Raw genomic sequence first — 25730 nt, forward strand, 5'->3', positions numbered from 1 at the left:
GGGTTCACCTAGCTGCCATCTCCAGATATAGACGGCTATCTAAAGAACCATCCCTCTGGTCTCATCAGCTTATCAAGCAGTTCATGAAAGGGTTGTTCCCATCCTATCCTCCAGTCAAACCACTGCCTCCTGCTTGGCAACTAAATACAGTCCTGGGTCAGCTAATGAAGGAACCATTCCAACCCATTCATAAGTCGGACATTAAGTATCTCACCTGGAAGGTAGCGCTCCTCTTAGCGTTAACATCTGCTCGTAGAGTAAGCGAGATCCAAGCATTTACGATCCAGGAACCCTTCATGAAGTTTGCAGATGATAAAGTCATCCTGCAGAAAAACCCCAAATTTATCCCCAAAGTACCGTCAGACTTCAACATTAATGAGCCAGTAGTGCTAAGACTTTCTTTCCACGGCCTCAGACTGGGACAGAAAGATCGCTGCATTCCTTGGACGTCAAACGATGCCTTAAATTTTGCCTGCAGCGAACATCCTCGATCCGGAAGTCAAATCAACTATTTGTGGCACTTAGTGTGCCCAGAAGAGGGCATCCTGTTACTAAACAGACTAGTTCTAGATGGATCTCAAGCGCAATAGCCTTTTGCCATCAGAAGGCTGGTCGACCCCTGGATGCCAGAGTTCGTGCACATTCTACCAGGGCAGTGTCTACATCCTGTGCCCTCTTCTCCGGGGTATCACTGCCAGACATCTGTCGAGCAGCCACGTGGAGAACAACCCATGCCTTCATAAAGCATTACTGCCTGGTTGCTGAGACGCTCCATGATGCAGTGGTGGGTCAAGCAGTCCTTAGACATTTGTTCCGATAAGGTGCGCTGTTTTTCCCACCATCCTCTTCTGATATATCACATTTTCTGTTCAGTATTGACGTAGCTCTCATGCATATTCATTTATGTTTCAGAAGGTTAACTTTTATTGCTTTGCATTTAACTGTCTAATGCTAACAATGTCTCATGATGAGATAGACAGTGTTTGTCAGTACAGAAAATGTATTAGTTACTGCTTGCTACTCTTATTCAAGCATGTGAATCTATGAAAGTTCCAATACTGGAGTAAGAAATAAGTTACTTACCTGTAACTGTAGGTCTCCAGTATTGGAAGCTTTCATAGATTCACATGCGGCCCACCCGCCTCCCCGGGGGAGCTCACCTTCTCTCTTTTTGCAGTGTTCTTTATTATTACAGCACTTATGCTCAGAAAATCTGAGGGAAGGCAGCTCCTCACAGGAGGTTCTAAGGGGTGAGGCAATCTAATTGGCTCAAATTTGAGTTTGGGTCAATTTTACAAAACAACTATGATAGCTTATTCTATTTAGGCCTAGTCCATGTATTGTATATACACATCTTCAGGCCTAGTTTGTATATTCCACCAGGGACTCCCATCTCGACAACGGTGAAGTATTCAAGCATGTGAATCTATGAAAGCTTCCAATACTGGAGAACTACAGTTACAGGTAAGTAACTTATTTCTTCTTAAGTGTTCATGTTCGCCTTACTTCAGTAAGGCCTGTAAAGCCACTTAAGAATGTTCATATGCAGCCTAGAGGAAGGGGTACAGTGTCCAAAATTCTTCATCCAGTTTGCATTAAAAAGGACAAAGTTAAGGCACATGCATTCAAATGCATGAATGAGGTGAAAATTCAGGAGAAAAAATTGTTCACAAACCTTTTTATATTGCAAAACAATGATGGAGTGCAGGGCAGTGTAGCCCATAGGCTGCCATTATCAATGAAGAAAAAGGAAACTGTGGCTTTAAGAACAGCCAGTCCCCCAGTATCCCATCATGCCTAGAGTGAGGCAGTTACCTCAGTTCTTTTTTCTGGCTCCTGCTGACAGGACCCTGGAGCACTGAGCTCGACCTTTTTAGGTTTTTTCGCCAACAAATCAGTGAAAATTTCAGTGACAACTTTTTCACTAGACATCTTTTGACTGTCTTTCTTCTATTTGGTCTTTTTCTGACTGGAATAAGGCTTTTTTCTCAGTAAAAATGCCTTCTCTTTTCGACAAATGCCCAAGATGTGGCAGGAAAAAGGCCAAAACAGACTTTCATGATGTCTGTATCCTCTGCCTACCATCCTCACATCTTCCTGCCTCATGTAATATCTGCAGGTCGTTTTCCAGACATACCCTGCACGACAGGGAGAAGATTCACCTTCAATGAAAAGCCGAAAGGCGATGCCAGCAAGAAGCCAGTGGGACCTTTGAGCGAGGTGAAGGTCAGTCTTCCACCAGAACTCTTCCCTCAGCCTCTAATGGACGTGGAAGGTCTGAGAGGCGTTTTTCTGGCAGAAAACGCTTTTGGTCCCGTCGAGGAGATCGATGTCGAGAGCCGATACGGCACCCACATGTTTGCCGTCGAAGTCTGGCTCGACGCCACAGAAACATCGTTGCACGTCATCAAGACGTTGAGGACTCCGGATGCTCGTGCAAAACGTAGAGGAGTCTGTCGACGTTGGACTCGATGTCGAGACGAAGGAAACGTCGCCTTCACATTCCAACATCTAGGTCGCAGTCAGTACATCAGCGACGAAAGGAGAGGTCGACGTTGAAGAGTCCCTTGATATCAAGGACACAGACAACTTCTAAGAGGTGGAGGATTTATTCCTCGTCGGAGCCATAGCGTTCCAGAGAAGTTTCTCCTTTGCCGGTTCTCCTTCCTTCATCTCCGTCTCCGACTACCTTTCCAATTACGGCTGCAACTCTGCACCCTCAAGATCTGCCTGCCCCATTGCCTAGTTCTCCGCTGCTCCAGGCACCTACACCACTTCCGATGCATCAAGTACTGAGCATCACTCCAGCTCCCAGATCGCGCCACCGTTTACGTCATAGCTATCATGCACCTGGCGGTTCTACAACGAGATCAAGACACTCTCGTCACAGATCACAACAAAGGTCAAGGTCACATTCTTTCCGACGCTACCACGGAGACTCCTCATTGTCTACCAGAGGCTATTCACCTACTCTATCTGACTTGCCTCGACCTCGTACGTCACCAGTGAATGCCATTAATACCTTTCAGGAAGTCTTAGTTCGAGGCGCAGCAAAACTTAACATTCCAATAGCTGTCCCAACACCAACTACTTCAGTCATTTTTTAAACGCTGCAGCAAAGTTCGGTCTCAAGACCTTTACGTCCTCTGGTACTGGGTCTTCTAGAACCCGCCATGGAAGTCTTCCTTACACCGGCCACGACAAAGTCTGCTCCTTCCAGACTGATGTAAAAGTACCGTCCTCTGGAACAAGACCCTTTGTTTCTGGGCTCCAACCCTCCCCCTGATTCAGTGGTGATCCTATAAATCTCATGCCACTTCTCCATCTGCTACCTCTCTGCCAGACAAAGAGAATAGAAAGGTGGATTCAGCAGACTGCAAAATATGTAGTTCGGCAGCAACATCCATAAAAGCAGCAAGCGAACAGCCCTCTTGGGAAGATACAGTATGGCCTGGTGGGACTCCTTGCTCCAGTTTGCTGACCATCTCCCGAGGGATCAGAAAGAGGATTTTTTAGAGATTGTAATAGAAGGTGCTATGGTCTCCAACCAGGTCATTAGCGCAGCAGCGGACTCATCCTTCCTCTTGGCACATACCATGGTGCCATGGTATATCTTTAAGGAGGCATGCCTGGCTGCATCTAACGTCCCTAAAACCAGACACCCAGCAACGCATTCACAACTTGGCATTGTCAGGATCCACACTGGTCGGCTCTCATGCCGATGATGAAATGGCAAGAATGAATGCAGAACTGGACACTTTGAAAGCGGTAGGTCTTGAAAAATTTAAAGACTGCAGATCCTTCCAGCCCTTCCAGCGCCGCTACCCTTCTCAGAGGGTTCAAAGCCCTCAATGGCTGTCTAATAGATCTCAGCTGCAGTTGCAAAGAGCCTTTCAGCCTCAAAGAAAACAACAAAGAGGACGAGCGGCACACCAGCCTACTCAGGGCACTCGTTAACAACCAGCCACAAAACTCTGACAGTTTTCTTCCCCTGACCCCGTTAACCACTCTGGTGGGGGTAAGCATCACCAATTACTTGACAGAGTGGCAAGGAATTACCACAGACACTTGGGTCTTAAACATTGTACCGAATGGGTATTGTCTCAGATTTTCCTCTCCACCGCCAAGTATTCTGCCAAGGGCAACCACTTCTCATCTCACCCTCCTAAAGGCGGAAGTTTCCATATTGTTACAAAAGAAAGCGATAGAACCAGCTTCTCTCTACCAGAGGGGAAAAGGCATTTATTCAGGATACTTTCTTGTCACAAAAAAGGACAAAAAGGAATTCAGACCCATTCTAGACCTTATGGTTGATAACCATTGGATCAAAAAAGAAAAGTTCAGGATGCTGGCCCTACACCAAATATATCCCCATATTTACCAAGGGGACTGGCTTTGCTCAGTCGACCTACACAATGCCTACTTTCATATCCCCATTGCGAAAAAACATTGCAAGCTCCTGCGATTTGTGGTGGGGAAACAACACTACCCAATACACTGTCCTTCCATTTGGTCTCAAGTCAGCACCCATACCTTTCTCCAAATGTATGGCTGTCATAGCAGCACATCTTCGAAGGCACTGAATATTTGTCTACCCATATCTGGATGACAAGCTTATCAAAGTAGCCACCTTTCCAGAAGCCCAGCAGCACTTCAATTGGACATGCAGTCTTTTGTATCGCCTAGGTCTTCATGTCAATTTTCTCAAGTCCACAACAAAACCTGTCCAGAGACTGCACTATTTAGAAGCTACCAGAGACACGCTGTAAGGAAAAGTGTATCCTTTTGAGGAACGATGCTTATCAATACTACAGAAGTGCTGCATGCTCAAGACTATCCATCGCCCCACAGTTTGCACAGTTTCCTCACTTCTAGGCTCCATGACCTCCTGCATTTGCCTAACTCCCAACGCTCGCCTCCGCATGAAACCTCTCTAGGAGTGCCTGGAGGACCAACGGAATCAACAGACTGGAAACTGGGAAGACAAAATCAGTCTATCTACCCATGCAATCAGATCCCTCAGTTGGTGGTGCTCTCCAACCAATCTGCAACAAGGAATGCCTTTTCGTCCACATGCTCCGTCTCAGACCATCGTGACGGATGCTTCTCTCCTGAGTGGGGAGCTCATATGGATCACCTACAAATACAAGGTCTCTGGTCTCCGAGGGAAAAGTCTTACCACATCAATCTCCTCGAGCTACGTGCAGTTCACCTTGCTCTCAAAGCCTTTCTCCCTTCTTTCAGCACCGACACCCTGCTTGTCCAGACGGACAATACAACTACCATGTATTACCTGAACAAGCAGGGGGGGACCAAATCCAGAGTCTTGTCTCGAGGCCCAGACAATATGGCACTGGATCCTGGCCAAGAATATAAAGATAATAGCAACTCACCTTCCAGGCATTTAGAATGTACAAGCGGATGCCCTCAGCAGGGTTCTAGACAAGAACCACAAGTGTGTTCTCAACGACAATGTCGTTCAAGATATATTCTGCTTGTGGGGCACACCTTCTATCTGTCTTTTCTCCACAGCAGACAACAGAAAATGCTGAGGCTTCACCTCCAGATTTTACCATCCAGAATCGCTGGGAAATGCTCTGTGGATAGACTGGTCCAACTAATTTCTGAACGCCTTTCAACCAATTCCCCTGATTCCAGCAGTCCTAATCAAACTCTGTGACCTCAGCCAGAATGATTCTCTTTGCTCCAGAATGGCCGAGACAATAGGGGTTCCCAGACCTCCTTCCATGCAGACCAGACCTCCTGACAAAATTCAGAGGTCAGATGAGACCCCCCAATCTCTTCTCCTTGAGTTTGGCAGCATGGCTCCTGAGCTAGTGCAGTATGGGCACTTACATCTTCCACAGGAATGTATGGAAATTCTGAAAGAGGCAAAACGACCTTCTACCCTTGCCGCTTATGCCTCCAAATGGAAGAGATTTTGCATGTGGTGTTCCTCCAAGAAGATAGATCCTATATCTTGCCAGGAGGATGTCATTGTGCCATATTTGTTATGCTTAGCGAAATCTGGTGTTCGGTGGCATGTGTAGCTGCAGATACACATGCTGTGCATAGTCCGCCGTCTGGTGTTGGGCTCGGAGTGTTACAAGTTGTTTTTCTTCGAAGAAGTCTTTTCGAGTCACGAGACCGAGGGACTCCTCCCACTTCGGTTCCATTGCGCATGGGCGTCGACTCCATCTTAGATTGTTTTCTTTCCGCCGTCGGGTTCGGACGTGTTCCTTTTCGCTCCGTGTTTCGGGTCGGAAAGTTAGTCAGAATCTCGGAAAAATTCGTCGGTATTGTTTCGTTCGGTATCAGGTTAGTTGGAACAAATCAACACCGAATCTTGAAGAGCTCCGGTAGCCCTTCGGGGTAATTTCGATCATCCGTCGGGGCCTGGTCGGCCCGACCGCGTGCAACATCGAGACTGATGGAACGGACCCCGTTCCGATTCTGTCCTAAATGCCATAATAAATATCCTTATACGGATCAACATTTGGTCTGTAACTTGTGCCTGTCCCCCGAGCACAAGGAGGATACGTGCGAAGCCTGTCGCGCGTTTCGGTCGAGAAAAACGCTCAGAGACCGAAGAGCCAGGAGGTTGCAGATGGCGTCCACGCCGGTTCGAGGAGGAGGAAGAAGAAACTTTCTCCATCCACGAGTCGGATTCCGAAGAATTCGACGTCGAAGAGCAACCAACCGTGAGTAAGACGTCGAAACAAAAATCACACGAAAAGACTGACAAAGCCCAGGGGACGCCACCGCCAACAGGCCATGGCTTAACCCGGAAAGTAGGTGACCGTCCATCGGTACCGAAAAAGGGCGAGTTGCTGTCGAAGTCATCCGACTCCGGTCGAGATACAGGCACGCAGCAATCTCGGGACCGAGAGAGTGACGCAGAAAAAATTTGGCACCGACACAGCGGCACCGAAGTTGGTCGGCACCGAGAGGGCACAACGCCGAAAAGAAAAAAGATCTTGTCGGAGCCAAAAAAATCCAGAGACACGGTTTCGGTGCCGAAACACCCGGCAACCGAACCGAAAACTGGTTCCTACTCAGAGGAACAGGGACTGTCCTCTCAACTAAAAAAACACAGATTTGAGGAGGAATTACAAACAATTGAGCCAGATCACACGCAAAAGTGGATCTTTATTCAAAAGGATACAGGGAAGATTAGCACTCTTCCCCCAATCAAAAGGAAAAGGAAACTTGACTTCCAGCAAGGAGACAAGCAACCACAAGCAAAGGTGGTAAAGAAGGTAACTCCACCACCCTCTCCACCACCATCAACTCATGCATCACCGGCACAAACTCCACCATTAACACACTCACCAGCTCATACCACAATGAGCCAGGATGATCAGGATGCATGGGACCTCTACGACGCTCCAGTATCGGACAATAGCCCGGAGTCGTACCCAACTAAACCGTCACCACCTGAGGACAGTACATCATATGCACAGGTGGTAGCTAGGGCAGCCGAATTCCATAATGTCTGGCTACATTCGGAGCCTATTGAGGATGACTTCCTCTTTAACACCCTGTCCTCCACCCATAGCCATTATCAAAGCCTTCCCATGCTTCCAGGAATGCTAAGGCACTCGAAACAAATATTTCAAGAGCCAGTTAAAAGCAGAGCCATAACTCCAAGGGTGGAGAAAAAATACAAGGCTCCGCCCACAGACCCTGTTTTTATTACATCACAACTGACATCAGACTCAGTAGTTGTGGGGGCAGCTCGTAAAAGAGCCAACTCGCATACATCAGGCGACGCACCACCTCCGGACAAGGATAGCCGCAAATTTGATGCAGCGGGAAAAAGGATTGCAGCACAAGCGGCAAATCAGTGGTGCATCGCCAACTCGCAAGCACTCCTGGCTAGATACGACCGGGCTCATTGGGATGAGATGCAACATCTCATCGAACACCTCCCCAAAGAGTTCCAAAAACGAGCGCAACAGGTGGTGGAAGAGGGACAAAGTATCTCGAACAATCAGATACGGTCTTCCATGGATGCAGCGGATACAGCTGCAAGGACAATAAATACTGCAGTCACGATAAGGAGGCACGCATGGCTGCGCACATCTGGGTTCAAACCAAAATACAACAGGCTGTGCTCAATATGCCGTTTATTGAACAGCAATTGTTTGGGCCGGAGGTCGACACTGCAATTGAAAAATTAAAAAAGGACACCGATACAGCCAAAGCCATGGGCGCACTCTACTCCCCGCAGGGCAGAGGCACATTTGGCACATTTCGTAAAACAACTTTTAGGGGAGGGTTTCGAGGTCAACCCACAGAAACCAGCACCTCACAAACAAGACCACCTACCTACCAGGGACAATATCAAAGGGGAGGTTTTCGGGGACAATACAGAGGGGGCCAATTCCCAAGAAACCGAGGAAAATTTCAAGGTCCCAAAACCCCTCAAAATAAACAGTGACTCACAAGTCACACAACCCCTTCACACAACACCAGTGGGGGAAAGACTAAGCCAGTTCTACAAATCTTGGGAGGAAATAACAACAGACACTTGGGTCTTAGCAATTATCCAACATGGTTATTGCATAGAATTTCTCCAACTCCCTCCAAACGTCCCACCGAAAACACACAATATGTCAAAACAGCATATAGACCTTCTAGGACTAGAAGTTCAAGCATTACTGCAAAAGGACGCAATAGAACTAGTACCACGTCAACAAAAGAACACAGGAGTTTACTCACTGTACTTTCTAATACCAAAAAAAGACAAAACTCTAGTGTTCTGAGATCTAGTATTGGTCTTAAACACCTACATCAAATCAGACCACTTTCACATGGTCACATTACAAGACGTAATCCCACTGCTCAAACAGCAAGACTACATGACAACATTAGATCTAAAAGATGCGTATTTCCACATACCGATACATCCTTCGCACAGGAAATACCTAAGGTTCGTATTCGAATACATTACCAATTCAAAGTGTTGCCATTCGGAATAACAACTGTGCCAAGAGTCTTTACAAAATGCCTAGCAGTAGTAGCTGCACATATCGGAAGGCAGCAAATACACGTGTTCCCTTACTTAGACGATTGGTTAATCAAGACCAACACGCTAACAAAGTGTTCACATCACACAAATGATGTTATACAAATCCTTCACAAGCTGGGTTTCTCCATCAACTATGCAAAGTCACACCTTTTGCCGTGTCAAACACAGCAATACTTAGGAGCGACAATCAACACAACAAAAGGGATAGCCACTCCAAGTCCACAAAGGGTTCAAACATTTCACAAGTTAATACAGGCCATGTATCCAACACAAAAGATACAAGCAAAAATAGTATTAAAACTCCTAGGCATGATGTCTTCATGCATAGCCATTGTCCCATACGCAAGGTTGCACATGCGGCCCTTACAACAGTGCCTAGCATCACAATGGTCACAGGCACAGGGTCAACTTCTAGATCTGGTGTTGATAGACCGCCAAACATACATCTCGCTTCTATGGTGGAACAGTACAAATTTAAACAAAGGGCGGCCTTTCCAAGACCCAGTGCCAACATACGTTATAACAACGGATGCTTCCATGACAGGGTGGGGAGCACACCTCAATCAACACAGCATCCAAGGACAATGGGACATACATCAAAGAAAGTTTCACATAAATCACTTAGAACTGTTAGCAGTATTTCTAGCGTTGAAAGCATTCCAACCCATGATAACCCACAAATACATTCTTGTCAAAACAGACAACATGACGACAATGTATTATTTAAACAAACAGGGGGGGACACACTCGACACAGTTGTGTCTCCTAACACAAAAAATATGGCATTGGGCAATTCACAACCATATTCGCCTAATAGCACAATTTATTCCAGGGATCCAGAACCAACTAGCAGACAATCTCTCTCGGGATCACCAACAAATCCACGAATGGGAAATTCACCCCCAAATACTGAACACTTACTTTCAAATTTGGGGAACACCTCAAATAGATCTATTTGCAACAAAAGAAAACGCAAAATGCCAAAACTTCGCATCCAGGTACCCACACAGGTACTCCCAAGGCAATGCTCTATGGATGAATTGGTGAGGGATATTTGCGTACGCTTTTCCCCCTCTCCTTCCATATCTAGTAAACAAATTGAGTCAAAACAAACTCAAACTCATACTAATAGCACCAACATGGGCAAGACAACCTTGGTATACGACACTACTAGACCTGTCAGTAGTACCTCATGTCAAACTACCCAACAGACCAGATCTGTTAACACAACACAAACAACAGATCAGGCATCCAAACCCAGCATCGCTGATCTAGCAATTTGGCTCCTGAAATCCTAGAATTTGGACACTTAGACCTCACACAAGAATGTATGGAGGTCATAAAACAAGCTAGAAAACCTTCCACTAGACACTGCTATGCAAGTAAATGGAAAAGATTTGTTTATTACTGCCATAAAGATCAAATTCATCCATTGCATGCGTCTCCAAAAGATGTAGTAGGATATTTACTACATTTGCAAAAATCCAATCTAGCTTTCTCTTCCATAAAGATACATCTCGCCGCAATATCTGCTTACCTGCAGATTACTCATTCAACTTCCCTGTTTAGAATACCTGTCATTAAAGCGTTTATGAAAGGCCTAAAGAGAATTATACCACCAAGGACACCACCTGTTCCTTCATGGAACCTCAACATTGTCTTAACAAGGCTCATGGGTCCACCTTTCGAACCCATGCATTCTTGTGAAATGCAATACTTAACGTGGAAAGTTGCATTTCTCATTGCCATCACATCTTTATGAAGAGTAAGTGAAATACAGGCGTTTACCATACAAGAACCATTATTTCAAATACACAAGAATAAAGTAGTTCTAAGAACAAATCCAAAATTCTTACCAAAGGTTATCTCACCGTTCCACTTAAATCAAACAGTAGAATTACCAGTGTTCTTCCCACAGCCAGATTCAATAGCTGAAAGAGAACTACATACATTAGACATCAAAAGAGCACTAATGTACTACATTGACAGAACACAAATAATTAGAAAGACAAAACAACTATTTATTGCCTTTCAAAAACCTCATACAGGAAATCCAATTTCAAAACAAGGTATTGCCAGATGGATAGTTAGGTGCATCCAAACCTGCTATCTTAAAGCAAAGAGAGAGCTGCCTATTACACCAAAGGCACACTCCACCAGAAAGAAAGGTGCTACTATGGCCTTTCTAGGAAATATTCCAATGAACGAAATATGTAAGGCAGCAACATGGTCTACGCCTCATACATTTACTAAACACTACTGTGTAGATGTGTTATCTGCACAACAAGCCACAGTAGGGCAAGCCGTACTAAGAACTTTATTTCAAACTACTTCCACTCCTACAGGCTGAACCACCGCTTTTGGGGAGATAACTGCTTACTAGTCTATGCACAGCATGTGTATCTGCAGCTACACATGCCACCGAACGGAAAATGTCACTTACCCAGTGTACATCTGTTCGTGGCATTAGTCGCTGCAGATTCACATGCGCCCACCCGCCTCCCCGGGAGCCTGTAGCCGTTTGGAAGTATATCTTCAACATTTGTACATTTGTAAATATATTACTTTAACCTTCATTTGGTACATACGTATTCATTCCATTGCATGGGCACTATTACTAGCATACACAACTCCTACGTCACCCTCTGCGGGGAAAACAATCTAAGATGGAGTCGACGCCCATGCGCAATGGAACCGAAGTGGGAGGAGTCCCTCGGTCTCGTGACTCGAAAAGACTTCTTCGAAGAAAAACAACTTGTAACACTCCGAGCCCAACACCAGACGGCGGACTATGCACAGCATGTGAATCTGCAGCGACTAATGCCACGAACAGATGTACACTGGGTAAGTGACATTTTCCTTACAATTCTCGTCTATTAAAATCCATCAGGCAGCTTTGACTGCGTACAGAAAAGGTCCTTCACAAACCTCTTTCTTTCAGTTGCTAGTCATAAAAGATTTTCTAGAGGGACTAAAGAAAGTTTTCCCACAACTCAGGGCACTTCTCCACCTTGGAAGCTGAACGTGGTTCTTTCACATCTCATGCATCATCCATTCGAGTCCATACACAAATCATCTCTCCAACACCTCACTTGGAAAACGGCTTTCCTTGTGGCAGTGAGATCAACACACAGAGTTAGCAAGCTTCAGGCTCTCTGTGCTCATGAGCCCTGCACAGTGTTCCACTCCTCCAAAGTAGTGATGCGCACACATCCCAAATTCTTGCTCAAGGTTATCTCTGACTTTCATGTCAACCAGATGATTTCCTTGCCAACTTTCTTTCAAAACCCTTCCACTCCAGCTGAGAGGGTTTTAGAATTCTATGTAGATTAAAGCAAATCTATTAGGAAATCACAACTCTTATTTGTCACTTATGGGCCGGTTCGTACCGGGCTGGCCGCCTCTAAAAAGTCAATCTCTCGGTGGATTGTTTCTTGTACTCTTTATTGCTACCAACTAGCTAACAAACCTCTAGCTGGCAGACCAAGAGCGCACTCTACTAGAGGCAAGTCTGCCATGACTGCCTTGTTGAGGAATGTTCCTCTGGCATATATCTGCAGGGCTGCGACCTGGAAATCTGTCCACACATTCACTAAACATTACTGTCTCGACACTGATGCCAGGACAGATGCTCAAGTAGGACAAGCTTCTCTCAGGAACCTCTCTGCGGTATAGCGCGTTACAATATTGTTCGGTCTACTCTTCCGATGTTCTGGGATGGGCTTGCTATTCTAGTCAACGCTTATGACTATACATGGAAATCCCCTTTGAGAGAAGGAATAGTTTCTTACCTGTAACTCCAGTTCTCTTGTAGGGGTATTTCCATGATAGTCATAAGCAACCCTCCCTCCTCCCCGGTGGAGTAGACCGAATATTATCTCAAGTATACCAGGACTCTCAGTGATGACTGCCTACAAAAAGAACTGAGGTAACTGCCTCACTCTAGGCATGATGGGATACTGGCGGACTGGCTGTTCTTAAAGCCACAGTCTCCTTTTTCTTCATTGATAATGGCAGCCTATGGGCTACACTGCCCTGCACTCCTTAATCATTGTTTTGCAATATAAAAAGGTTTGTGAAAGATTTTTTCTCCTGAATTTTCAACTCATTAATGCATTTGAATGCATGTGCCTTAACTTTGTCCTTTTTAAAGCAAACTGGATGAAGAATTTTGCACACTGTAGCCTTTGCTCTAGGCTGCAAATGAACATTCTTAAGTGACTTTGCAGGCCTTCCTGAAGTAAGGCGAACATGAACACTTAAGAAGTTATATTGGAAAAAGTGCTCCGTGGTCCCCTCAGGCAGGCAGAACTATTCAACGCTTATGACTGTCATGGAAATACCCCTACAAGAGAACTAGAGTTACAGGTAAGAAACTGTTCCTTCCTCCCCAGGAAATAGACATAGAAGTATATTTGTAATACCAAAATAAGATCTCTGTGACCAATACTAGACCTGCAGTTTGTGAACAAATTCGTCAAGATGTAAAGGCTTCAAATGAAAGCTCTTCAAGAGGTGATTCCTTTATTGGAGTTGATTGATTATTTGGTAATCGCAGATCTCAAGCACACCTATTTTCATATCTCCGTGAATCCAGCACACTAGAAAATGTCAAGTTTTGTGGAGGAGGGTTTTGTTACCAGTACAGGTGTTAAGTGTTTGAAGTCAAAGATAGAATGACACATGGGAGAAGAGCATAGAGGCCCTCCTCTGGTATGCTTCATAATACAAAGGAAGCAAGCACTGGCAACATGTGTTATCATTTTGCCTTTTGTATATGGATGTCCAATGCAGGTCCATGAGACCCATAGCCATGGCAATTTTCCAGTATAACTGCACTCCACTTTGTCATAAGGATAAGACTTGCTACATGTCTATCGTTTTGGACGCCAGTGGTTGGTTGCAGGTTTGCAGGAAGTAATATATCAGTCCAGTGATAAGTTCATCCTACAAACCTGCAAAGCTTTCAGTAAGTCCCCTTTTCAGCCTAACACACTTGCATGATTGTTGGTGCTAACACTTGTGAATATGCAGTTAATGGCTTATTTTGGAGACCCTTCCTTATGTTTTTGATGGAACGGATCACAAATTTCCCTCCATATACACTTGTTGAAATAAAAAGTGTTTTTCTGGCCAAGACACCTTCCTTTCAGTGGCCGTTCAGGGCCTGGTACTGATGCACACTAACTAAACTACAGCTACAATGGGGCACATACCACAGTATAGCCTACTGGCTTTTGACCATTTCTCAAGACTTGTTTCTCCTGGTCTTCCACATTTTAAACCACTTTTTATTGATTTTACAACCATTCAACTTAGGGAAAGCAATGTCTTACAATGCAATCATGGGAATATTAACATAATACCTTTAATGTGCAGTTGAAGAGGTTGTAAGAAACACATAATCTTCCACATTTGGCAACTGCCCTAATAATAAACTGTGCTTGGTCTTCCACATGACAGTGGTACTAAGAGGATGTGTGCACATACAGAGGAGAGCTAACTCCTGAGTAGGCATCTGCTCTCAACAGAAATGTTAGCTTTTCTAGACAATGCTCCACTCCATCCTTGAAGGCTGAAAATGACTGTTACAGGCAAGGACCTTTGTAATCAGAATGAAACACATCTGTCTCCTACATGAGCTGGAGTTGCAGTTCTCTGCAGATTGTCCTGTAGTAGACTGGTCTCTGAGGTTCTTTTATGCCCTTACTAACTTTCCTGATGCCAAAGGTGCTTCAGAAAATCAAGTAATGTACTGTGTTCATTCATCCAAATAGGCCCAGTATGGCCCTTTAAGTCTAGTCTTCTGCCACCTAATACCTTTTGCAGCCTAAGGCGAACACTGGCTCATGGTTCACAAAGTGTTGGTCTCAGCCCACCCAGGACTGTCCTTGGATATTCTGGATATCAGAGAGTTGTTGAACCTCTGCCACAGGGCCCATCCATCGTCATAACTTGTTTTGTGGATAATGTCATGGCATTCTCAAAATGCCCCAGAAGTTCATCATCTTTAGTATGGATGGCTTTTTGCATCTGATTTCTCTCATTAGAAGGCATACTGCAATGTGAAACTTTATCTTTTCGTATAACAAGCGATACATAAGCCCTTTAAACGCCAAGATGTTCTTTTAATGGAAAACACCCTTCATAATTGTCATTACATTTGAAGGCCTGGTTGACCTCTGAATCACACACCATTCTCCATTGGAATATTGAGCTACCTGGTACTTGCAAGTAATTCATCCTAGAAGTGTTAACTAAAGTTCACTTAAACTAGGAGATTTTTCCAACATTGCGTCCTGAACAGTGATCTGTGTTGGTTTCTCAACCAGCTGTCAATTACATACAGTGAAGTAGAGGCATCAAATAATACCTTCAGTATCCCATTTTCTCTAATGGAGTATCTCTTGTATGTGTCTTGTATGTAGGTATCGATGTAGTGGGCACTCACTACATTGAATGTGTTTACATTCCTTGGGATTGAAGATAGCATCAGTGGTCTTTTCCAGGCTCAGTGGGCCACTCCCTTTGCATCCTGCAAACACTGCAGTCTCAGTGCTTCTCCAGAAGACAAAATGCCTTTTTGGGAATGTGTTTCTAAGATAAGTTTGATTAATTTACTGGCTGCGTGGTGTTCTAATCTGCAATTTGTCTCCTATTCCTTCCATTCCTTATCTTATCAGTCAAAATCAAAACCTTTAGGCTCCTTTTAGGTCGAAGCCTAGAATGCATTCGCCCCCTTTCCTACCATTGGCTTTGCCTTTTTACATCCACATTTGCTTACTTTCTATTGGTTGGCTTAATTTGTATTAGGCTGTTCAGCTTCTTCCACAAGTGCTCGCTTTCTAGGAACTTTTTTCTTGTCCGTGAGGCACTCATAGAGTACATTAGTTTTCCGTTGTCTCCTTTGAAAGCTAGTTCAGAGAGCAATAAATGTGCTGTATTTCGTGGAATAGGTTTCCTACCACCTATCTTTCTGCTTGACTGATTCTACTCATCTTTGCTTCTACTACCAGTTCATCAATGTTACATGCCTGTGAGGAACAATGTTCTGTCTATGAGCATGTTTATTTTGGTCAGTGCTCTTTACTTATTTCATAACTTAAACAACCCTCTTCCTCAGTTTCACTCCCATGCCATAGGCGGTAGAACTACGGAGTAGGAGTATACTAAAACACCCCCAAAATAACTATGCTAGAGTTCAGTAGTGAATGAGCAATATACAGGCCTTTACATTTTGTTTTTATGTTGCCACATTTGATATGCATTCAAAGACAGAGGTCAAATGTTAGGTTCTGTCTTCCGAGGGAGGTTGGTGTTTAGTTTTCTTTCTCTGGCTTTCAAAGTGAGAGGATTTATGTGATAATCTTGCTGTGAACAGGGGGTGGGAAAGGCTGTAGGTTACTTTTTTCTAGTGCACAACAAACTTTAAATGCCAGTAAATTAACTGTACAAATATTTCAGAATATATCACAATTAGGTAAGCATAATCACTAATCCCATTTATGTGATTCTGAAGAATGGTGGAAACAAATATTTTAATAGGATCAGAAGAAATCAGTACACTAAGCGATGCCAATTTCCACATCCCGTTTGTGAACTGTATATTTGTATCAGTAAAACTGTATGTCTATGCAAACATAATGGTAATTTCAAATGAAAAGGTTTTGTCCGTAATGACAGTGCGCTACCACACCATGCATACTCCACTCTACGTCCCTTCACACTACAATACTCTACTCCTCTCTACAGTACTCTACACCACACTATGCCACTCCACTCTACAACGCTGTACTCTATGCTGTCACCCTACGCCCCTCCACGCCTCTCTACTTTACACCACTCCACGACACACTACTGCACTCTAAAGCACTCTACACCACTCTGCTCTACTTAATTCCACTTCACTTTTTGCCACTCCATGACCCTCCACTCTACACCACTTTAGTCCACTTTACGCAACTCCACTCTATCCCACTTCATGCCATTCTTCACCAAACCTTTACAGAACTCCATGTCACTCCATTCCACTCCACGATACTCACCTCTGTGACACACTACGCCATTCCATTCTACAACACACTACTGCACTCTACAACACTCTAATCCACTCTACGATACCCCACTCTGACACTTTACTCCATTTTACATCACTCCACTGTCAACACTCCATGCTACCTTACTCCACTCTACTTCACTTCACTCTACAACACTGTGCCACTCCACTCTGACACTCTACTGAACTCTACACCACTCCACATTCTCAAATCTGTGCCACTCTGTCACTTTATGCCACAACACTACTGTACGTTACTCCACTCTACAATTCTCCACTGAATGCCACTTCACTTCAGACATTTCACTCTGCCACTCCATGCCACTTTACGCCTCTATTTGCTACTCCATGCCACACCACTCTACTCTATTACACTTTACTCCACTCCATTTCCTGCCACCCTAGTCTACGCCACTGTACTCCATACCAATCTGTGCCACTCTACTCCAGTCTGTGCCGTTCCATTCTGCTCTACAACACTCCACTCTGTGCTACTACAGTCTATGCCACTCCAGTCTACAACATTGTGCTCCATTCCAGTCAACTACTCTCTACGCCATGACACTCCACTCCACACCACTCCATCCCACTTTATTATATACCACTCCACACTACACCACTTAACACCACTCAGCTCCATTCTACAGCAGTTCACTCTACTCCACTCCATTATATGCCACTCACTCATGGTCTTGCATGGGAAACACAGTACTTAAGTCACATTTACAAAGCAACTCTAGGCCACCATACTTGGCCCTGCGGAAACGCAACACAGTGCAAATCGCTGTTTTGCCTTACTCTGCACACCTTATTGCATATTCATGCCAAATTTCATTGACTTCTGTACACCACTCCACTCTAGGCTACTCCACTCCACAACACTCCATTCTACAACACTCTACTCCACTCTACAGCGCTCCTCTTGACACCAAGCCATCCCACTTTGCTCCACCGTACGCCACCCCAGTCTGCATCCAGTCTAAGGCACTCTGCTTCACTGTACTCTGACACTCTACCCTACTCTGACTCTCTATGACACTCCATTCTGGTCTGCAGTGCTTTATTCTAAGGCACTCTAGTGCACTCTGCTACACCCTTACATTCCTTAACACTCTACCTCACACTGGAACAATCTGTGCCACCTCACTCTGCGCAGTTCCACCCCACTCTGACACTCCACGATACTCAACTCTACAACTTGCTTCCTCTACTCCTCTCTACACCACTCCATTCTACTCCACGGCACTAAACTGTAGCGATGCTGAACAGCAGCCATGCTGTTGTACAATATGACTAAAGCACATTGGCAAAGCCAATAGGACGCGCTTCCTAGAGACCCTGGGACAACTTTAGCACTGGTGGTGCCCTGTGCGACAGCTTTTTTGGGCACCCCCTCACCCCATGAGCACCTCCTCGGATTCCCTCACTACCACCTGGCAAATGTGCCCCATATCTCTTCATAGCCCCCTTGACATTCATTCATTTGTTTTAAAGAGCATGTAAAGGCTGGTTTTACTAATCGGCTCAGCTATCCATGTAAAAATATTATTATTTTCTTTGCCGCAGGCATATCAACAATCTACGCTACTTTATGGCAAGTCAAAGCTGCTGCTAGACAAAACTCACATCTCTCTCCTTGGCAGGAACATTAATCACAAGATGTAGCTTGACATTTTAATTGCTTCCTGAAGGCTGGACTCCCAAGGAACTTTTAAGCACATGCTTTTAAATCGCTAGTTCCTTCAGTCATTGCTAAACACAGCGCCCCCGGAGGTCATCGCCCTCCCCAATCCAAGCCAGCACCCGGTGCGGCCGCACCGCTCTAAAGCCGGCCTTGGCGAGACCTACTGGCTTTGACTGTGCTTGTTTTAAGGGAAGCCTGGAAATGTGGTCCACTGGCACAGAGAAACGATTGTGGCAATCTATACATAGTGAAACATGTGTAGAGCTTACCATGTAAAAGTCTACATTTACAGCTTTGAGAAGCAGTGTCCAGCCTCACTTATATGGAAGGTTCCCATAGATTAGCTATAGGAAAAACACAGTTTACTAAAAATAACCCAGTTTTCATAAACGTTTCTTTATCCATATAAAGTCCCCAGAGTCTTGTTTCTGCAAAATCTCATGTCGGGGAGCTCTAGGAGAAAAGGGTCAAATTCGGGAGAAGGCTAAAATATATTCTTGGTTTAGCAACACACGTGAAATGTGTTTTGGATCAAGGCTTGTGCGGTCCTTTTTTGTCCGCTCGTGTTTCTGTTTATGCCTGTGTTCAAGAACTGTGGGTTCTTTCTTCTAAATCTGACCGCATCTGCTGTATTTAGAAATAATTCGTCCTGGACATTTGAATTTTGCAGCGCGTTTTATAAATACCGACCAGTTTTATCACGGGTTGGAATGGTAATGAGAAACCTTTTAGTTCTAGCTACCCTTACATTAATGAAGAAATTGTACTGAAAGCATATTTTGAACATAACTTTGAAATTCTCTTTGGGGAACTGTAATGAAGAAAATATTGTGGCAGAGGGTGAACGAGTCCTGGTATGGGCTGACTGCTCCCACAGGAACACTGATGTCTGTCTCCCTGTTTCATATAGAATATTCTGCCCATTGTAGGGAATGGCAGGTTTCAGACTTGATACCGGACACTGAAAGAATTTAGAGCAAGAAGTAGGCAACTTAAATAAGCAGAGTGTTTTTTTATGGAGCTTATTTTGATTTGATTGACACTTTCTTAGATAATACATCCCAGAGAGTTGGGGCCTAAAACAGTGTACCATAGGAACATGAGTAGTTAATGCAAACAAATAGGGATATTTCTTAAGTTTTACACTCTGGTTGACTCAATTGCAACACATGACTGTATTCTAATGCCAAAGAGATGTACTTCATACACGTCCATCCTTACCACACACTTCATCCAAACCGATGTGGATTTGTTATGTCTTCTTTATACTAGGGGACATTGTCATTGAGCTTTTTTATGTGTTTTTAAAGTAACAGTGTCTCTAGCCCCCTCTCTCTGCAACCACCACACCACTGTCTGCCAGCTTCAGCATTGTCTCTTCCCTATTCTGTCCGTCCCTGCGTGTTGTGCACTAGAAGACAGTAAATGGGCCCTGATGTACTTAAGTCCACACAAAAGAATCATCTAAGTGAGTCCAGCTTGTTTCCAATATATTTACACTTAGAAACATGACTGGATCGCAAGGAAGAAATCCCTTACTCTCCGCACTTACGTCCTAATCTTGTTTTAAAGTGTAATTATGGGAACATATAATACATACACAATACTGTAGTGGTAAACTTGTTGCGATCTACAGCGCTTCATAGCAGCTTACTGGATTTTCATTTTCCTGATATTCTGCCACTCCCAGCGTTTCTTTGACACCTTTGCTTCAGGCTTTGTATCAGAACGTCATCAGAAAAATATAATAGCATGTTAAAGGGCGTCCACTTGCTGGCATTAAACCAAGAGTGGAAACCCTTGAGGTGGTGTCTCTTTGCCTTGTTCTTCAGCATTCTGTAACTTGCAACCGACAAGAGGTTGCAGGGATTTCCAAAGAATACAGTTTTCAGTCTTAGCATTTTTGTTATACTTTCTTGTAAGTGTACTTTATTTGTTTTTTTAAAAGTCACAGGAAGTGGTGTTTTTTGTGTGTGAGTATTGAAATGCTACGAACAAATCTTACCTGTCCTGCTATCTTTGTAAGTATTCTTATGATGCCCCTTTATCTGCTACCCTGCTAACATACTGGGGGCAGGAGGGAAGCATTCGAACATGATAGAAATTGCTGCCCAAAATGCTTCCTAAATTTGCAGGGGTTATTTAACTTGATATATGAAGATTGGTGGGGATCAAAGGCTGGGGTTAATCAGATGAGTTGGTCCCACCCCCATATTTGTATAGTCTCCAATTATAAAGAAACAGCATCAGAACTCAACTGTAATAAGTTATTCCAGTCGAGTGCTGACGTCGCAGTGCCTGCTGCTAGAGCCAGCAGCCCAGGTGAAAGGCAGGTCAGGTCACAGAACAACTGTTTAAAGTAATGAAAATGAAATGTTGCTTTTCTTTTGTCTGATCAGTTTTTTCTGGCTTATAGTGACGAGCAGAAAGAACATGTTTATTTGCTCTCTTTGGATAGTTATACAATAGAATCTTTCTGTATGTTTCTACACATTCCGCGATACTGCAGCTTTAAAAAAAAACACGGAATTGTATTGAGCTGTTTCTAATATCGTTGCAACAAGTATCTTACAGGTTTTTGATGTGTTTAATTTTGCACTTAGAGTTCTATTTTTATTCTTCATGTGTGCAAACAAGCTCTCATTTTCATATGAAGGAGCTAGCCACCAGGGTTTTAAGTAGTTTGTGGGGCAAAGTGATGGTGTGACAATGTATTATATGTGATAAAGTACCCCAGTGCCGTACATGATAAGGATATTACAAGTCACCTCGACGTTCCGTAACCTTATAAGGGAACTCTGCCTTCGGCCTCGTTCTATATAGTTATGGACTCCTCGGTGACTTGCAGTATCCTTATAATGTACAGCAGGAGGTACCCTAGCTCTTATTTAAATGCATTTATATATCTCTTACTACCCATGGCGAGGCATTAAAGAGCAGCTTACTGTTACTGCATGTTACTTTCTTCATGTCTTATCTTTTTCCATATCTTATGCTTTAGCACACACTGTTGTTTACTGTTTATTGCATGTTCCTGTTTTCGTGCATTGTTGTTTTCATGTTTTAGGTTATTAAGGCTAGGGAACGTGTAGTGTTGTGTTGGCTTGCCCCATGATGTGCCTGTTTCCATACTTGGCTCTTAGCACATGAATGTTCAACCTATGGTCAGTTGCAACAGTGAGCTGCTTTGTTGATGTTTCTGTTAAGGGTTGTCTTAATGGAGTACTTTTCTACTCAACAGGACTGAGTATTTACTACATAATTTGCAGGTTTTGCAAGTCTGAAAGCCTTTGTTGGTGTTTTTTTTTTTTTTTTTTTCTTAGGGAGAGAGTTGTTGGGGTTAAATCCAATTTCTGGCAGTGACTGACGCAAAGCTACAATTAAAATCAGCTCCAGCTATTTCTCCAGTTTAAATAATATTACTGGAGGCTGTAATGGAGATCAAGCAGTGGAGTGGCTTAGTTCCACTGGCATGCTGTCCATCTGAACTGGTCTAACATTTGGTTCATTCGCCACCACATTAGATGAAAGATTATCTTTTGTTACCTTTTTGCCTTGTCAAGGTGTTTTATTCATGGTAGTCGTCATGGGTTAAGGTAATTGAAGTGACATATGGTGAAAAAAGAGGCTAATGACAACCAGTATATGTCACTCCAGTGGGTAACATACTTCATTATTTCCTGTATTTATTATGAACTAAGCAAATATTGATTGCAAGCTGTTGAGAGCTTCCCTATGTTTATTTTTTAGTGCGAAGCAGGACAGCAATATAGGTGTGAATGTAGTTGTTGCCTCCACTGCCCATGCTACCTCTAAGACAGACACTAGGCGTAGATCGAATCCACTCAGTCTTCCGTGTCTTCTTTTAGTTCGTCAGTGTCTTCTGAGCCTGGGTTTGAGTTTGGCGAACAGGAACTCCATCACAAACGTGACTGGTATCCCGCCGCCTTTTTACATATGCATTAAGATGTAATGCAGTTGTAATAAGGCAGACTCAATATCAGTCATGCCGGTCACTGAGCTCCTGTCTGACAAACCTAAATCTGACCCTCTGTTTTTGCCCGTGGGAGTACTGTCAGCTCAATGCAAACATGGTGCTCCGTCTCCTGCTGCACTTAAAATATCAGGAGTAAAAGCAATTTCTTTCCCACTTAATTATGCACTTGTACCAGTGATTAACGATCAAAAGATATATTTTCTTATAAGACTTTATTTGTTTGATTAAGAAAATTTGTTACAAAAATCTGCCAACACCAGCATTATATACCATAAAATCCACACCGCATAAATGAATTCTTGAAGTACTGTTACATATAACAAAAGAACCATCATACAATGTTGCTGACTATTAAAGGAATACCTTTGTTTATTTTGTATGCTGTTAAACAATTCGGATACAGGAACCCTTGAGGACCTTCTAATCAAAGCAAGTACCCAAACAAGAAACTATGGCCCTCATCATGACCCTGGCAGTCCGAAGACCGCCAGGGCAGCTGTGACAGTGTCACTGCCAGCTGTGAATACTGCCAAATTAGGAGTTTGGTGGTATTTCACCGCTGACGGTGAATACCGCCAAATTAGGAATTTGGCGGTTTGGCCAAACCTCCACCCGTCCCACCACATTACTGCGTTCTGCCTAGCTGGAGGTGAGCCCAGTATGGTGGAAGGCGTGATACTGCTAGTGGTATCATGAGGCGGGAGACCACCAGCATTTGTCTGCCGGTCGCACCGCTAGACAAAGCTGGAGGTGTTGCACCCTGGCGACAGGAATAAGCATTCCTGTTGCCAGGATACACTTGCAGACACGTCCACATAACCACACACATGCACTCACATACGCAAACACCCCCCCACTCACCCACGCACTCGGGTCATACACCCCCATTCACACTAACATACATACACGAACACCGCACTCACGCATGCATTCACTCCCCCAGCGCATACATATATTCACACCCCCTCCCCCATTGTATACATACATTCACACCCCCTTGCCCCCTGCACCGCATACATACATTCACTCCCCCCTGCACCGCATACACACTCACCCGCTCACACCGTTCACTCATACACTCACCCCGTCCATTTACACGAATACGCACCCCTCCACTTACATACACATGCACTCACCCCTTCCATCCTCTCAATCGCACTCACGCACTCAATTGCTCACACCTGCACACACTCACCCCTTCCATACTCTCAATCGCACTCACGCACTCAATTGCTCACACCTGCACACACTCACGCACTCACCCCAATCCACAAACACACACACAAATACGCACCCACAAACACCCACTCACCCCAGCCACAAACACTCTGACACACGAAGACACACACCCAAAAACACTCACTCCCCCCTGCATTCACGACGTTCACATACTCACTCACACACGGAGACACGCACACACACACGCACACACACACACACACACACACACACACACCCTCCCCTGTCGGGCGATCCACTTACCTCGTCCATCGAGGAGGTCGTCTAGGAGGGGACGGGTCCTGGCGCTTCCACCACCAGCAGTGCCTCACCATCTGGACACCACCACACCATATTACGGGTTGTAATATGATGTGCGGTCTCTTTTTGGCGTGGCGTTACCACCTCTGCACTGCCGACCGCCATTACTGCTGGTCTTGGTATTCCACCTGATTTCGGGCGGAATTCCATGATGAGTCTTACTAGGGCGGTCTTAAGACCGCCGGCACTGGTGGTATTTCAGCTTCGGCGGTTTTTGGAAAAGACCAACAAAGTTGTGATGAGGCCTTAGTTTGTGCATAGTGCAAGCTCGGGCCTTTTAGAAAGTGTAATCTATGCAGGTGTTCGAGCTAATGTCCACTTAGTTAGACATGCCTCTTCCAGACAATCTCCAGAGGGCAGCTTGTTATCCTATATAGCCAGTTCCTTGGCTGCCAGATCCATGAATTTAGCTAATCTACAAGATTTGTTGGCCTTTGAGGCTCTGCAGGCACGTCACGTCGATGTTTCAGTTGTCCGCATGCCCACAATAAAAAAGCAGGTATGAAGATATGTTATTGTAAGCACTGCATACACGTAGATCAAGAGGTTTTTGGAACGCCTTCTTTAATAACAAATACATTTGATGCCTGTAGAGTAATGGCAAGTAACCTGTGGTCCACACCCGCTTGTATCTTCCACAATACATTATTTCTTAAAAGAAGATGAACTGCATGTATGCTTTTAGATCCTCCTTCGACAACATCTCCACTAACTTGGTTCTTTTAACTAAAGTTTACATTTGGGATAGCCACGGTTGTGATTTTATTTGCTCCTTGTGAAACGTTGATGTGTTTGAATACTGTATGTGAGAGACAGTTTTGCACTATGTAACAAATCCAGCAGACCTTTTGCTCATTATGTTAGTGTTTTTTGTTTTTAGGGCGAGCCAAGACAAGATGGCATTGAGGAAGCGGGGGCTGCTCAGGACCTTAACCAAGGTGTGAATCGGCTGATGGCAGCCATGAGGGACATGCTTGCAAACATTCAGTTCCAAGAACCTCCAAGGGAAGACAACCCTGATGGAGAAGCAGATGAGGAATGGGACTGAAGTGGCAAATTTCCGTTTGTTCCGGAAAATCTAATGCACATATCATCTGACTCACTGAAGTTCAATAAATGGTCACAGATACAATTTACACTGACATTTACTTTGTCTCCTGAAGTTTATATTTTGCATCATAGTTGTACCGAGTTCGGACCAACCAGTTGTTCAGGTTCACAGTTCGGCGTTTTGTAACATAATGTTCGATGGCATATGTTGCTGCAGATACACATGTTTGGCACAGTCCGCTGCCTGGTGTTGGGCTCGGAGTATTACAAGTTGTTTTTCTTCGAAGAAGTCTTTTTGGTCACGGGACCGAAGGACTCCTCCCTCTTTGGCTCCATTGCGCATGGGCGTCGACTCCATCTTAGATTGTTT

At 44.4% G+C, this 25730-nt stretch overlaps 1 protein-coding gene across 1 annotated transcript in view; it reads left to right on the plus strand.

Moving 5' to 3' along the window:
* TCF25 (transcription factor 25) overlaps window positions 1-25454 on the plus strand; it is a 444525-nt gene extending 419071 nt beyond the window's left edge. Inside the window, exon 18 of the mRNA XM_069216958.1 lies at window positions 25191-25454. Within this exon, the coding sequence (XP_069073059.1) occupies window positions 25191-25358 (168 nt within the window). The 3' untranslated portion in view covers window positions 25359-25454. The remainder of the gene's footprint in view (window positions 1-25190) is intronic.
* Window positions 25455-25730: the final 276 nt, after the last annotated feature.

The sequence above is a fragment of the Pleurodeles waltl genome, chromosome 12 (assembly GCF_031143425.1).
Source record: "Pleurodeles waltl isolate 20211129_DDA chromosome 12, aPleWal1.hap1.20221129, whole genome shotgun sequence".
Lineage (NCBI taxonomy): Eukaryota > Metazoa > Chordata > Amphibia > Caudata > Salamandridae > Pleurodeles > Pleurodeles waltl.